This window comes from Carlito syrichta, unplaced genomic scaffold, assembly GCF_000164805.1.
Source record: "Carlito syrichta isolate Samal-C Ts95f unplaced genomic scaffold, Tarsius_syrichta-2.0.1 Scaffold234693, whole genome shotgun sequence".
Lineage (NCBI taxonomy): Eukaryota > Metazoa > Chordata > Mammalia > Primates > Tarsiidae > Carlito > Carlito syrichta.
The window spans coordinates 66082-83507 of NW_007178789.1; the positions used below are offsets into that span (position 1 = coordinate 66082).

The 17426-nt window shown below is 36.7% G+C and overlaps 1 protein-coding gene across 3 annotated transcripts in view; it reads right to left on the reverse strand.

The window, feature by feature from the left end:
• Positions 1 to 17426, reverse strand: part of TDRD5 (tudor domain containing 5) — an 83141-nt gene that overhangs the window by 27779 nt on the left and 37936 nt on the right. For all 3 annotated transcript variants that reach the window (XM_008051799.1, XM_008051797.1, XM_008051798.1), the window contains 4 exons: positions 16077 to 16297; positions 11150 to 11362; positions 10564 to 10630; positions 411 to 611 (listed from right to left, as the gene is read on the reverse strand). In XM_008051799.1, the coding sequence (XP_008049990.1) occupies positions 411 to 611; positions 10564 to 10630; positions 11150 to 11362; positions 16077 to 16297 (702 nt within the window). The remainder of the gene's footprint in view (positions 1 to 410; positions 612 to 10563; positions 10631 to 11149; positions 11363 to 16076; positions 16298 to 17426) is intronic.

Genomic DNA, 17426 nt, shown 5'->3' on the forward strand with positions numbered 1-17426 from the left:
AAAAGTTAGCACTTAGTAATTTTCAAATGCTGTGGAAATATATATTCTTCCACATTTTAATAAAAACTCCATATTGACAGTTACAAAAATTATCAACATCAACAGTGATGCAGATATCACTATCAATAATTGCTAAATAAGAGTGCTGTTCTTCTCTAGGACAACTTCAGATAACTAAATAACCAGTCAGTTATTTTAAATATTCGCCACATTCTATATGACTACTAGCCCATTATAGTTTTTATTGTGGTCATCTGAAAATTAAGAGTGTTTAGCAGTACGAAGCCAGGAATTGCATGGATGTCCTTAAGATTAGAGAAAAAACTAAATAACATGTATTAAATTCTCTTATACCTTGAAGTACTGCAATTGAACAAAATACATTACAAAATACATCCAGATTGCTGCACCTTAGCAGGAATATTTTCTCGGCATACAATAGCATGGCCCTCTTTTCTTAAGACATGGTGGAAATAGATGTCTTCATTTGAGGATGTGTCACATAGAAAAATGTTAAGGATTCCATCTATATATTCATCCACCACTCCTACTAATGGCTTCAAACCACACAACTTCTGGAACTGCAAAATAGCTCTGGATGTCCAGTGTTCCTGAAATATAATCAAGATATTAGATTCAGGTGATAAATTACACATGAATTATAGTAACCATATACAAAAATGAATTTTGATGAGCTACAGATTTAAGTGGAAATAAAACCATAAGAGTATTAGAATAACACATAGGAGAATATTTACGATTGGGGATGAGAAAAGTCAGAATAAAGGATAAATGATTTAAAGTATAATTATTTTAGGCCGGTGTAATGGTTCAAGCCTTTAATTCCAGCACTTTGGGAGCTGAGGCCAGAGGACTGCCTAAGCCCAAAGGTTTGAGACCAGCCTGGGCAACTTGGTGAGACCCTGTCTCTACAATATATCAAAAAGTTAACTGGGTGTGGTAGAGCATGCCTGTAGTTCCAGTAACTTGGAAGGCAGAGGTGGAAGGATCACCTGAGCCCAGCAGGCTGATGCTAGGGTGGCCGTGAGCATGCCACTGCACTCCAGACTGGGTGACAGAGTGAGACTCTGACTCAAAAAAAAATTATTTTAAAAATTTAAATAATTATGTGGTACGAAACTTCTATTTTCAGAAATACTGAGTTAGATGGTTAGAACAACCCTCTCACAGAAAACGACTAGAAATTCTAGGTAAAAAATTTTAAAAATATGTTAAAAAAGCACCAAAGAACTGACAAGCTATTAACAAATTATCAGGCCAAAATTGAAAGGAAGTGAGACCTACTTTTGCCTTAAGAGTATCTGTTAATCCAAGCAATTTTTGAACGTTGGTTTCGATGGCCTAATAGGTTAAAGGAGACAAATGTCAAAGCCATCGGTCCACCCATGGTAGGGAGTCTGGAGGATAACTTTCCATCGTTGAGTCTCTATGGGGGTCCACTCTCAGAGTAAGGGAGAAACAAACTAGCTTTTTGTCACCAAGGTGGTCCACAAATCCTCAAATTGTTAATTTAACACAGTTTCATACTGGTGGTATTCTTAGGCACCTGGCAGAAGCACATGTAGATCCTCTCTGAAGGTAGGCACCTCAGCCTGTATTATTCAACATTCTTACAATTAATTTTTCAAAGACAATGATCAGTGCATAGGCAAAGATAAAAAGCATACAAAGAAATGATGAATCAAAAGAACAAATAGGAAAACACAACTGAAACAAATCCTTAGCATTTTAAATATTTTAACTTTGAGTCAAATTATAAACAACCTAAACTTGGTATGCTTAAAGCAAAACAAAAAACTCAAACAAGCCTAGGTTAGTTGAAAGATTCTGCAGAGATCAGCAATCTATAAAATTGGATCTAGCAGAACTAAGAAGTTTTAGAGAGTAAAAATAACCAATATTTAAGCCCTAATAGGTTAATTCAATAAAAGATTAGTGGAATTAAAGAGTAAACTGGCCTAAGCCTGCGGGTTCAAGACCTGCCTGGGCAGCGAGACCTCATCTCTACAATAAATGAAAAAATCAGCCGGGCGTGGTAGCGCATGCCTGTAATTCCGGCTACTTGGAAGGCTGAGGCAGAAGGATCCCTGGAGCCCAGGAGGTCGAGGCTGCGGTGGCCGGGAGCGGCCACTGCACTCCAGTCTGGGCGACAGAGTGAGACTCCAACTCAAAAAAAAAAAAAAGAGTAAACTGGTAAAGTAGGAGGTAATTTGGAAAAAAATTACCCAGAATGCAGCACAAAAAGACAGACAGATACAAAAACAGAAAAGAGGTTAAAAGATATGGAAGAAGCTGGGCTTGGTGGTTCAGCCTGTAATCCTGTGCTTTGGGAGGCTGAGGTGCGTGGATTGCCTGAGCACGGGTTCGAGACCCGCCTGGGCAACTTGGCAAGGCCTCATGTCTACAATAAATCACAAAATTAGCCGGGCATGGTAGCATGTGCCTGTAGTTCCAGCTACTTGGAAGGCTGAGGTGGAAGGATGGCGGAGCCCAGCAGGTCGAGGCTGTGGTGGCTGTGAGTGTGCCACTGCACTCCAGTCTAGGTGACAGAGTGAGACTCCCAACTCAAAAAAAAAAAAAAAAAAAAAAGATATGGAAGAAAAGTTGAAAAGCTTTAACATACTTTAAATTATGGTCCCAGAAATAGAGAAGCAGAAGCAAAGAGAATATAAATATGAATGTGGGGTACAGACAGTAATTAAAGAGATAATGTCTGGGAATTTGCAGGACTGAATGAAAAATGACAAATGACAAAAGAAGTCCAATGGACCATAAAATGGGATACATAAGAATAAATTCACACATAAACACATCTTACTAAAGCTGAGGAACATGAGTGACAAAAAGATAATCCCCAAAACAGCTAGAGACAAAAAGAACACTGCCCTCAAAAGAACATCCATTACTTTAAAAATTAAGGGAAGTCGAAGCCAGTAATTTTATCTTCAATATGCTAAATATGTTAACTACCAACCTAGAATTCTACAGCTAGTAAATATATTTTTCTATAAGTGTAAAATAAATGATATTTCAGATAAACATGACTTAGTTCGCTACCAGCTGACCTTCATTAAATAAAATCCTAAAGGATACAGTTCAAATAGAAGAAAAATGCGTACAAAGGTTTTGACTGGAGAATGAATGAAGAGCTGAAAAGTATGCAGTTAAGTCTAAATTGACATTATTTTATGCAATCAGTTTCTTGAGGGATTAAAAATGGTAACATTAATTACACAACAAAAATAGGGGGGATAAGGACATTAAAGTGGGCTAATATCCTTGCACTGTTATACGTATATATGTTGTATTTCCTAAAGTATTCATTAAAGTCATACAGTGTATTACTTAGTGAAATGATTTTAAAAATCTCTTCAGACTGGGCACGGTGGCTCAACCTGTAATCCCAACATTTTGGGGGGCCGAGGCGAGAGGATTGCCTGAGCCCAGGGGTTTGAGACCAGCCTGGGCAACTTGGTGAGACCTCTTTTCTACAATAAATCACAAAAACTACCTGGGTGTGGTCGTGTGTGTCTGTAGTTCCAGTTACTTGGAAGGCTGAGACTGAAGGATCGCCTAAGCCTAGCAGGTCAAGGCTATGGTGGCCATGAGCGTGGCCCTGCACTCCAGCCTGGGTGACAGAGTGAAACTCCAACTAAAAAAAAAACAAACCAACCAACCAAACAAACAACAACAAAAAAAACTCTTCAGAGTTGGGCTCGGTGGCTCAGCCTGTAATCCCGTGCCTTTGGGAGGCTGAGGTGAGTGGACTGCCTGAACCTGTGGGTTCGAGACCCACCTGGGCAGCGAGACCTCATCTCTATAATAAATGAAAAAATCAGCCGGGTGTGGTAGCGCATGCCTGTAATTCTGGCTACTCGGAAGGCTGAGGCGGAAGGATCGCCGGAGCCCAGCAGGTTGAGGCTGCGGTGGCTGGGAGTGGCCACTGCACTCCAGTCTGGGCAACAGAGTGAGACTCCAACTCCAAAAAAAAAAAACTCTTCAAAATAAGGTGTGCAAGGTGAGAAAAAAAAAGAACAGGGAGACCAAATAGTATACACAAAGTGAAGTACTAGATTTAAACCCAGATAAAATTAATTATCACATTAAATGTAATTGGACTAAATGCTTCCACTGAGAGACAAAAGGTATTCGCCAGCATTCTTTTTTTTTCCAGTCAGGGAGTGACTCTGTCACCCAGGCTGGAGTACAGTGGCATGATCACGGCTTACTATAGCCTCAGACTTCTGGGCTTAAGTGATCCTCCTGTCTCAGCATCTCAAATAGCTGGGACTACACTTGGCTGATTTTTCTTTTTTTCTTTATGCAGAGACAAGGTCTCACTATGGTACCCAGGGCTGGTCTCAAACTCCTGTCCTTAAGTGATCCTCCCACTTCAGCCTCCCAAAGTGCTGCAATTACAGGCCTGAGCCACCGCATCCAGTTTTGTGGGGATTTTTAAGAATACAAGTATATGTAGTTCATAAAAGATATACCTAAAACATAAAAATACAGAAAGGTTAAAAGTAGAATGACAGTTTAAAAATATATCAGGAAAATATCAACTAAAGTGACAGAGTTATATAATACCAGACAAAAGAAGTTTTAAAGCAAAAAGCATTAACAGACACAAAGAGGTTAACTTCATAAGGATAAAATATTCAGTTCATCAGAAAGATATAACAATTTTGATACTGTACTATACAAATAACACACCCTCATTGCATACCAAACAAAAACTGACAATTATAGGAAGAAATACACAAAATAAAAATAGATAAAACCAAAATAATCCTTAGTAAAAGAAACAAGGCAGGAGGTATCACACTTCCAGACTTCAAACTTTACTATAAGTCTACAGTAATCAAAACAGCCTGGTATTGGTACAAGAACAGTCATAGAGACCAATGGAACAGGATAGAGATTCCGGAAGCAAACTCTCAATTTCTCAACAATCTCATCTTGGACAAAGCCTCCAAGAACAACCACTGAGGAGAGGAGAACTTATTTAGCATATGGTGCTGGGAAAGTTGATCATATGCAGAAGATTTAAAATAGGACCCCTACCTACCACCATACACAAAATTAACTCTAAATGGACCAAAAATCTAAACGTAAAACCTCAAACTATAAGAATCTTAGAAAATGCAGGAGACACCCTTATGGAAATTGGAACTGGCAACCAATTCCTGATTGGAACCCTAAGTGCCCATACCATAAGAAATAAGACAGACAAGTGGGACCTCATCAAACTGACGAGCTTCTGCAAAGCAAAATAAACCATCAAGAGAGCAGGGAGACAGTCCAAAGAATGGGAAAAAATATTTGCCAACTGTATATCTGACTAAGGCCTAACATCTAGGATCTACAAGGAACTCAAACGCACGGAAAAGAAAAAAACAAACAGTCCCTTTAAAAAGTGGGCAAAAGATATGAATAGACATTTCTCAAAAGAAGACATATGGGCAACCAACAGATACATGAAAAAGTGCTCAGTCTCACTAATCATCAGAGAAATGCAAATCAAAACCACATTGAGATACCACCTAACCCCAGTAAGAATGGCCATCATTAATAAAACAAACAACAACAGATGCTGGCAAGGATGTGGAGAAAAAGGAACGCTTCTACACTGCTGGTGGGAATGCAAACTAGTGCAACCTCTTTGGAAGACAGTGTGGTGATTTCTGAAAGAACTAGAAATTTACCTTCCATATGACCCAGCAATCCCCCTATTGGGAATATACTCAGAGGAACTCAAGTCATTCTACCAAAAAGATACCTGCACACGTGTGTTTGTTGCAGCTCTATTCACAATAGCAAAGACATGGAACCAACCATGCTGCCCATGGAAGCTGGACTGGATAAAACAAAAATGAGGTACATATACACAACGGAATATTATACAGTCATAAAGAAGGACAAACATATGGACTTCACAGCAACTTGGGTGGATTTAGAGTCGATCATACTCAGTGACCTATCACAGAAACAAAGAACAGAGTACCATATGTTCTCACTCTTAAGTGGGCCTTGAACAATTATCATAATACAAATGATATTTGTTCAAGGGATTGACAGTAGTGGGAAACTGCCAGGGGATGGGGGCAGTTGGGGGGGGAGGGATTGGCAGTTGAAGGAAACTGCTAGGGTTGGGAGGGGCACACCTCATCAACAAGGGTACCTGCATAATCAACGTTTATATACCTAACCCTGAATTGTACCCCACATCTTAAAAAAAACAAAACAAAAACAGGTAAAACCACACTTCTTTCAATAATTATAGAAAAGCGGCACAAAAAAAAATCAGGAAGGATAACAAGAGTTTCACACAATAAAGTTGACTTTATAGACAGATATAAAATACTGACACAACAACTGCAGAACACTTTTCAAATGCACACAACCACTTACAAAAAGTGACCCTGGACTGGACCATAAAAAGTCTCCTCATATCTAAAGGGCTGATATTATCCAGAGTATGATCTCTGACCACAGTGTATTTAAGCTAGACATCAATTATAAAAGGATAAGTTAGAAAAATAACGTTTATAAACTAAGAAACTTCTAAATAATCCATGAGTCAAACAAGAAAGTAAAATATAAATTAGAAAATATTTTTACCTGAACAATAATAAAACTACTACACAGCAAAACTTATTAGATACACCTAGAAAAAGGCTAGAAATTAGTAACCTAAGCTTTCACAATAAGTTGGAGAAAGGACAACATAAACCAAAGAAAGCAGAGTTAAATAATCAAATTAGGAAATAAATAAAACAGGAAAACTTACAATAGAGAGAATCAAGAAAGCCAAAATTGGTTATTTGAAAAAACTACTCAAAATAGCAAAATTCTGTCTCTTTAGATCATGAAAAAAGAGAGAAGATACAAATAAACAATATTTAGAATATAAAACAATGAATGTATCACTACAGATGTTGACATCAAAAGGACAGAGAATTATGAACAATGTACGCCAAAACTGAAACTTTAAAAGAATACATTCCTTTAAAAATGACATCAAGCCGGGCTTGGTGGCTCAGCCTGTAATCCCGCGCCTTTGGGAAGCTGAGGTGAGTGGACTGCCTGAGCCTGCGGGTTCGAGACCCTCCTGGGCAGATGAGACCTCATCTCTACAATAAAATCAAAAAATTAGCTGGGCGTGGCAGCGTGTACCTGTAATTCCAGCTACTTGGAAGGCTGAGGCGGAAGGATCGCCGGAGCCCAGCAAGTTGAGTCTGCGGTGGCTGGGAGCGGCCACTGCACTCCAGTCTGGGCGAAAGAGTGAGACTCCAACTCAAAAAAAAAAAAAAAAAAAAATGACATCAAAACAGTCTTAAGAAGGAATAGAAAACAAAAATTCTACTATAAATACTATATTTTATTTTTTGCTTTAGTATCTTTGATTGGAGTGGTATAAATTGACTAAAACAAAATATTAAGATTTAAAAATCAGTCAAAATTTACAAAACAAATACATATTAAGTAAAGAATTAAGCCTTCAAACATCACAGTTTGTAGCATTTACACTTTTAAAGTATTAAAGCTTACAACTGCACTAAGAATTTTGAGATAAATATCACAACATACGTTACAAACTTCAACATACAATGTTATGATTTTACATACAAACATATACATACATTGATTGATTGAGTCAGAGTCTAACTCTGTTGCCCAGGATGGAGTGCAGCATCCCAGCTCACCACAGCCTCAACCTCCTGGGCTCAGGCAGTACTCCTACTTCAGCCTCCTAAATAGCTGGGACTACAGGTGAGTACCATAAAGCCCAGCTAATTTTTTGTTTTTCATAAAGATGAAGTCTTGCTATGTTGCCCAGGCTGCTCTTGTACTCCTGGGCTCAAGCAATCCTCCCGCCTCGTCTTCCCAAAGTGCTAGGATTAGAGGCATGAGCCACCACGCCTGGTTCATGATTTTACTTTTAAAAGTTCTAATTAGTCTTTGAACATAATCATAATAATTACTTTATTATGTTTACCAACTGCAACATATAGGCCATCTCAATGCCAGTTTCTACCAACTACTTTTTTCCTTGAGCATATATGTGAGCACATTTTCCTGTTTCTTTGCATATATAGTAATTTTTAATTGAGCAGTAAACATTAGCAATATATTGTAGAGATTCTGCATTCCATTAGGCTCTTCTGAAGAGTGGTTTCATTTGTTTTACAGGCAGTTAAACCATCTAAATGCAAAATTGTCTTCTTTGCATTTGGTAGCAACTGAAATCTCTGTTCGTTGCCTCAAATGCCAGTCGTCAATTTTTTACTAGGGCCACTAGGTTCTCCACAGTCCTTATAAAGTTCAGTAGTTATCCAAGGATTTGGGAAGACTGTATACACCAATTTTGTAACTCACCCATTCTGTGGCTCCCTCCTTTCAAGTATTTCCTCCCTAACTTCTAGCCGTTCTGTCAGTTCCAAATAATGTCCTAAAGGCTGTGGACTGAGGAGTGCCTTCAGAAAAAAAGCTGGACATGTCCTGATCTTAACCATTACAATTTGACTTCTGCTTTTCTGCCAGCTTTTGATTTCATTGATGGGAATATCAGTCCCAACATGCTACTCTGTTGCTACTATGCCAATACCAAATTCATTAATTATTTTTGAAATCAGAAAACAGACACAGAAATAAAGTGAGATAGATTCATTTAGTTAAAAACATTTATTGAACACTTACCATGTACCAAGCATTGATCTAAGCACTGCAGATTCCGTGGTGAATAAGACAATGTCCCTTAGGGGTTTACACCGTTATGCATAAACAAATAAGACAATACCAGCTAGTGATAAGCATTATGAACATAAAACAAGATGACAATCAATGGCTAAAGTGGAAGGGTGCACTTTTAATTGGTAGGTCAAGGAAGTCTTTTTGAGGTAATAATATTTGTACTTAGATTTGAAGGACAAGGACAACCAGGAGATTACTTTGAATTTATTCCAGTGATCAGAATGGACAAAGTCCTAAGGCCAGAAGAGTTTAGAAAGAAAAAAAGAACAAAGAGAACAAAAAATAGAAGTTCTCTGGCTGATATGAATGTAATGAACACTGGTTACAACTGACTCATAAATTTAGTCCTGAGTCTCCTGATGGTCAAAGTAGTAAAAAAAAAAAAAACAAACCTATATTCAGGAAATTGGAATGCTTAAACAAGCTATGAGGCACACTTACCTAATATATTACACTGCAAGTCCATTAAAATTGAAAACTTATTAATATATAAAAGTATATGCTACAATACTAATTTAAAAAGAATACAAAATAATATATTATTACTATTGTAACCATTTGCACTAGGGTGTCCCCTCTGAGAGGACATCATAAATATAGCAAACGAAACATTAGAAAAAGATATAAAATTTTTATTTTTTGCCATAAATAAGTTCCTCAATGTCCAAAACTCCATTATAAGCCAAATATCATTACAATAACATAAGTGGTTCCAATACTATACTATTTAAATATGAAGTGATTCATTTATCACTATTTCATTAAAAAGTGCACCTGAGTTGGTGGTATGTGATCTGTGAGATGTCTCCAAATGCAAAGGGTTAAGTAATGCTGAAAACTCTACCAAAAAACCCTCACTCCCAATATCTATTAAATTAAGTGAAAGAAACACACAACAAATTTCTAAACTGGATATGTCTGTGTGATAGAATTACAGGTAATTTTTCTTCTTTATCTGTCTCTTTACAGAACTTTTCAGATAAAAACATTTAAAAAATAATAATCCACCTGTATGTAAGCAACTGGTAAGTTATTTAGGTTAAACAGACATATATGGTATAATAAAGTTAAAGGTATGTGCTAGTAAGAGTTCTGAAGGAAAAGACAGGTGCATAGGATAATGGTAACTACATAAACAAATGTGCCTAATGTGGATGAAAATGCATCCTGTTCCATCCCGCCCTAAACCTCTCCCACAATACTACTAGATAATTCTCCTAAAAACCTGCATCTGACTGTGGCAGTTCTCTATTTACATCCTTTAATTGCTTCCAGCATCTAAAGGACAACAGTGTTCAGACTACCGAACGTGGGTCTTCCTATTAGGCTCCTGCTTATTTCTTTGATTTGATCAGCCATGTACACACTCCAGCTCATCCTATACTCTGTAGCTTAAAAAAACTACTTAAAATTTCTCAAATGTGACATGTTTGGTGCTAGTCTCCATTTGCCTGGAATGCTTTCCTTCTTTTTTCGTCCACTTATATTCTTAATCTTCCTTCAAAGTGCCACTCAAATGCCACCTTTATTATGAACCCTCCCTGATGACCTTGGACAGAGACAAGCACTCTTCCTTTTGCACTCTACCTTTTCCCACTGTAAAAGCCTCTGTTATAGCAAACTGTATATAGTAAAACAACATTTGTCTGCCTGCCTTTCTTCCATAAATGATTTTTTGAGGGCTGGTTCTATATTTTATTTTTGTATTCTGGGCCCATGCAAAGTTGTTCTTGGCACACAGTAAGCAAGCATGCAAAAGCTTGCTGATTAAATGAGAAACAAACATACCTCTACTGGTCTCACCCAAGCCAAAGAACAAGGGATAGCCTGAGCTGGAAGCTTTGTGTAGCAGCACCTGCAATAGATAATCAAATATATAAATATTTCATATTTTTAAAACTGCATTTTGTGGGATCTCTAATCTGTTTCTTCAGTTTAGTTACTCAAACCATTTCAGAGTATTTTATTCATGAAATTTAAAGTCAATGCCTTATACATAAAAGCAATCTAAGACATACAATTTTTTTTTAAAAAGTAGTCTTTGAGAACCAAACAATTAAAACACAGGTAGAAACAGCTCAAACTTCCTACTATATAAATGCACTTCTAAGCATGACCCAAAGAATCATTTTCTTAATAAGAGACTAAAATTTAGTCTCATGGCCCATTCAAATTAACAGTCATGTGCAAGACAACATAAGAGGTAAAATCCATCTGTGAAACTGGATGACCAGTTGTCAAGTATACTCTAAGAAGAAAGAAGGATGGAAAGGAGGCAAAGATGGAGGGAGGAAGGCAAAAGAAAAGGAGCGATTTTAACCCCACACAGCTTCAACATTTAATTTGTCCATTGTTCTTATTAAATTCAGCTCACTTGAGGAACCTTAGGGAGGACTTCTGAACAGTTCCAATATTCCCAAAGTCTGGATAGAACACTTCAACTTCCTGTTTCCCAAGGACTCGATGGATAATGACCCGATACCACCACTTGTCCTCAGAAATCTTTATACAACAGAGATGTCCCGGTTGGATAAAATATTCTGGCATGACATATCGATCAGAAACCAGCTGATTAGAATAACAGCGCCTGCAGAATTCCAAAATATAGAGAAACCCATAGGGGAAGAAAAAATTACAGATCGTTTTTATCAACGTATCAAGAGTTGGAAAATCTTGGCAAAAAACAAAGAAAAAATCCTGACTTTTTTGATTAATTAATACTTATTAATGCCAATTAATTTACTTTTTTAAGCAAATCTTTTTTCTTCATCAACAAACTTCTTCAAAGAGTAACTATTTTCTTATCTCACATTCTTTGATGAATAGAATGTAATCTGACTTCATTTCTCAGCACTTCCTAGAATGAATTAGTTTTTTTTTTTTTTTTTTTTTTTTTTTTTAATAATTAATCAGTATTTTTATTATAGTTTTGTGGGGTACAGTTAAGGGTTAGGTGTACAATTACGTTTCATTCAGACACCCTGTTGATAAGAGGTGTTATGAATTAGTTTTAAGATGTCAATGACCTGTTAATTCCCATATCCAATAGCCTCTCTCCTCAGCCTTCAATACACTTGATCTCTCTGCAACATTACCCTGTCTTCTTTCAAACCCTTTCCTAATTTCCAAGATCCAATTATCTACTTCCTTGCTGATAATTATTCTCTTACTGGTTCTGTATTGTCTTAAAAGTTTAGGTTCACTGGGGTCTTTCTTTTAGGAAGGATAACATCATAAGACCTCATAAACCAGTAACTGGTTCAAATCCTGACTACATCATTGACTGGCTGCATGACTATCTTTCTATGCTTCAGTTTCCTTGTTGAGGGAGGGTTCAATAATAATGAACCCTTAGTTAAAATATTTGAAAGTTTAGGACAATGTACAAATACAGTAAACACTCATATATTAGCTATTTAGTATTATTTCTATACATTGTCTCATACATTCTCATGTATTATATTACTGATAAATTGGTGATTCTCAATCTATCTCTTGCATTCTTCTGCACTTCAAAACTATATTTCCAGCTATATGAAAGATATGCTAGTTGTCCCTCAATACCCACTCTCTTCTTTCCTTTTTCCCTTGCAATAAAATCCACAGATTTTAACTGGGGGTTTAGCCATTCAGATCTCCCAAGCTCCCTTGCATCTTGGTGTGGCTATATGAATACTAATTGGCCAATGGGATATAAGAAAAAGTAAAGTGTACCTAGTTAAGATGGTAAATTTAACCTTTTATTTTACAACAGCATTTTTTAAAGTATAAAAATTCCAGGCTGTATCTTTCAATAAAAGAGGCATTATCTCCCAGTCCCCACTTCTTCTTACTCACCCCCCCACTAGCTGGACAAGGAGGATCTAGAGGATGTGGTGGTGACCCACACCCAAGGCCACATGGATAGGGATAACATATTATTCTGGTGCAGCAGGATTAGAAAACACCTGTGTCTCTAACACAATGGAGCCATCATATTTGCCTGTATTGCTTATGTGTGGACTACTATGGGAAGAAAAAACTAATGTTTATCTTCTTTATGGTACTAGAATTATGTCTTTGTAACTGTGGATAAGCCTAATCCTAACTAATACTGTCTATTCAACATTGCCAATTGACTATCTAATAACCCACTTAGAGGTACTATGGGTAAATTTCCAACTTAACTTTTCACCCTGGCTCAAACCTACCCAATCTCTAAAGTCAACAGTTTTCATATTCTCCTTCTTTCTCTTATTCTTCTCCACAGGCTTCTTGTCACTTGACCATTTTTACTTTTTAAATTTCTCTCTTCCTTTCTACTCTCACTCTACCAAGAATTGTCTATTAACAGATCTTCCTCCCTTGACTCCATCCATCTTCTAGACTGAGTTATCCTCCTAAAATACAAACTGTTGATGTCCTTCCTTTGTCAAAACCTTCAGTGGTCCCTCATCACCTACAGAGTAAGAGAAGACACTTTCCCATGGCATAAGGAATCTAAATCTTCCTCAGTTTTCCTTCCAGCTTCACATTCCAGTCACTGTTTCCCCAACTTTACCTGGTGCCAACTTCACTTTCCTGTGTTGTTTCTAGAGCACATCATTCATTCCTTTGTTAATGTTGGTCTAGGTGCCAGTGACTGGACCTAAATACACCCACTCACACCTCCTTGATTGGTAAACTCTTACTTGTTTTGGAGGTATATGTCAATTATCTCCTTTGTGAAGTTTTATTAAACCACTGCTAGACAGAACCACCCCCTTCTACAACATCCCACTTACTCCCCCATCTTCCCAGCTAATCCTGATGTTCACGAAGGCAAAGGCCATGACTCATTCATCCTTGTAGTATGCCAGTGCCTCAACAACCCAACACCAAGCTTACAATATAGTATTAGTAATAACACCAGCCAACAGTGTAAGAAAAGCTCTAAGTACTTTAATTATCACAACTTTGTGATATAAGTGCTACTATTATTCCACTTTGGACATAAGCTGTCCAGCTCCAGAGAAGTAAAGTAACTCCAAGGTCACAGCGCCAGTTAGTGTGCTTTAAAAAACATGTACAGAATTCTGGAATGGAATACACTACAGTAATTTTACTAAGTAATTATTATATGACACATTATGCCAGGTGTTCTGGGGTAGTAGATGAGTATTTAAATGCGGTAAATTAAAAAACATGGAATGTTTTTGGAGATACAAAGTAATGAAATAAATTATTCTTCTGAGACACCAATATAAAAATCAGACATTGCTGTTACTGAATAAGTCTAAAGTGACTGAAAATGTCCACAGCTTACATGTGTTTAATAACAAAGGACATCTTTTTAGTAAAGAAAAGAAATAATATAAGGCAGCAGTTCTCAAAGTATAGTCCACAAACCTCTAGCACCCTGATACCCTTTTAGGAAGTCCACAAGATCAAAACTATTTTCACAATACCAAAATGTTATTTGCCTTTTTTACTGTATTTGCATTAATAGTGTAAAAGCAACAGTGAACAAATTTAATTTAGCCTTAGTTAAATCAAAGCAGTACAGCAACACTTATTTGTAGTCATTTATCTATCACTGCCATGCATTATCATTAAAAAAGAAAAAAGTACAGACAAAATACCCTCAAGCTATCAAAAATTTTAAAAGCTAAAAATAAATAAGCCAGTTTCACTTAAGAATGTCCTTGGTAAAGCAGGAACATTTATTAGGTTTATCAAATCTCAGCTACTGCGTAACCATCTTTTCAATATACTGTATGACAAAAATGGAAGTAGGGACACATAAAGCATTTTCCAAATTATCACAGTGAAAAGCACTTGTGCATGGGAGTTATGAAATAAACTAGCTGCTTTTTTGTGGAACATGATTTATACTTGGAAGACAAAGTAGAGTTTTTTCCTTCATAGTACACCATTTTAGCTTGAAAGAACCACTAGCAAACTGCGTTTTTCAGACTTGGGTCTCTGACACATTTTCTCAAAAATAAAAAGTTGTAACTTCAAGAAAAACAACTGGCAGTATATGCTGCAATGATAAAATTCAAACTTTCAAGTAAAAGGATTTTAGAAATGTTGTATCTACATCTGTGGGCCTTACAGCTTCCCAGTACTTAATGCTTTTCTGATGAAATCAGTGGTTATATTAATGAATGTGATTTTTATATTACATAATGAAATGTATCAACATTTGAAAGATCTGCATAATCCTGTGTACTAGTAATTTTCCAAATGACCCATACACAATGTTATAAAATTATATGATCCATTCAGGGCAGGTTTTATGTGAGTCCATGCTTAGAAAAAGCCCTATGCTCGTTTTAATGCTCTGCTATTGCTGTCTTGAAATTCTTGACAATTTAAAAATAAGGAGTCCTTCATTTAAATTTTGCACTGAGGCTTATAATTACACAGCCAGCCTTCAAAATCCATTCAAAGTACAAAGGTAGACCAATTAATTTTAACATAAGAGAATATAAAAAGTTCAAATTTCACATTGCCATTAATATTTAAGAAACTACCATTTGTCAAATTTTGGCATATTACCAAAAAAGGATATTCACAGTTTTCTGAAAAGGCTATTAAAATGCCCCTTTTCCAAAATTATCAGTATGAGGTCAGATGTCTTCACATACTTCAACCAAAACAACATATTGTCAACAAATTAAAGCCAGGCACAAATATTAAATCCAACTTTCTCATAATAAAAAATATTGATATAAAAAAAAATTCAACTTTCTATTATACCAGATATCAAAGCGCTCTGCAAAAACGTAACTAATGCCACTCTTCTAAATTTTAGAAAAATATAGTCTTTAATTTAAATGTTATTTATATTAACACACAAGAATTTATCATTTTAGACAACAAATATTTTTTAAAGTTTTGCAGTCTTAGCTTCTATACAATAAATAAACAAAAGCTCTCTTGAGTCCCTACTTTTTTTTTTTTTGAGTTGGAGTCTTATTCTGTCGCCCAGGCTGGAGTGCAGTGGCATGCTCACGGCCACCCCAGCGTTGACCTACTGGGCTCCAGTGATCCTTCCACCTCAGCCTTCCAAGTAGCCGGAACTATAGGTGCGCACTACCATGCCTGGTTAATTCTTATTTATTGTAGAGACGAGGTCTCACAAAGTTGCCTGGGCTGGTCTCGAACCCGTGGGCTCAGGCAATCCACTTGCCTCGGCCTCCCAAAGTGCTGGGATTATAGGTTGAGCCACCAAGCCTGGCCGGGTCCCTAATTTTTAAGAGTCCTGAAACCAAAATGTTTGAGAACCACTGACTTCAAGTGATATGTGAAAAATACATCGAAACCAAGACTCCTACCGCATTTCAATCATCATGTCTTCGAGTAACTCTGATGAATCTCTGCTATAGATTCGGATGTAGAACTGACTAGGAGAGATGATGTACTCCACAAAGACCCCCACAAGGGTACTGGTATCTAATGGTGGGAGTCTGCATAATTTCTTGTCCCGTACAGCATCTGGTGGGATATCATGATTTGCCACTGCCAGGCTGAGCTGTGATTTGTTTATTTCTCCTTGCTACAAGTTAAAAAAAAAAAATCAAAGAAACAACTTAAAAATCTCTTGGTGGCATTTCAAACCCTCTGACACATTTCTCAAAGTATATTTCCATTAATTACTTTTATCAGAATTGCTTGAGAAATTGTAAAAATACAATTCCAGGATGAATAATTCTTGAATAATTCAAGTCCAGAATGAATAATTCAGAATACCTGAAAATGGGGCCTATAATTACGCATTTTAATAAATTCCCCCAGGTAATTCTTACCTATGTTAAAAAATGAAAACTACTGTCTTATATTAGGTATAGAGTTTTAAAGTGTGTTACACAACTTCCCTATACAGAATTGAAAATATGATACTTGAAATTTTCAACCTAAACCACAGTGGATTCTTATCCTACCCAACCATACCAACAGTCAAAGGTAACTTTAAGAAACAGATTAAATTTCAGGCTAGTCGTCCAATCAAAAATAGGATTCTTCAAACATCAGAATATATTTCCTCTAGGCCTTCCTATTGTCCTCCAGAAAATATAGCAGACTCTTCAAACAAAATGTTATCCTTCCATGAAAGAAGCCAAGTATAGAGGGTAGAAGGCAAGAAGAAGAGCAAGCAATGATTCCTTTATAGAAACAAAATAAATATGGGAGATGTGAACAACACAAAAAGGGAGAACTGTATGTGGAGATGTGATGACACAGAAACAAAGGAAAGCACCCTCTAGTTGAGGATGGGCACAGAGGCAGTCTGCCGCAGGTGTTGAGACATACAGCCCAAACAGAGCTCCTCAATTACTCCCTTTAAAGCCCGGAGCATGTTCAAGTGTCAGTGACGTCATCACAACAAATCCCCAAATCATCTGAAAACTTTAAAATGAGCTTTAAAGGAAAGTTAATTATATAAAAGACTGAAAACTAGAAAAAGTGCTATATAATAAAGTAACTTCAGTCCAAAGACCTGGTCTCTTCCAAGAAATGATATGCCTAGAAATAAGACTTTTCCAAAAAGAATTTATTTTTAAATTAAACTAAATTTAATTTAATTTTATTATTATTTTTTTTTGAGTTGGAGTCTCACTCTGTCACCCAGACTGGAGTGCAGTGGCCACTCCCGGCCACCGCAGACTCGATCTGTTGGGCTCCGG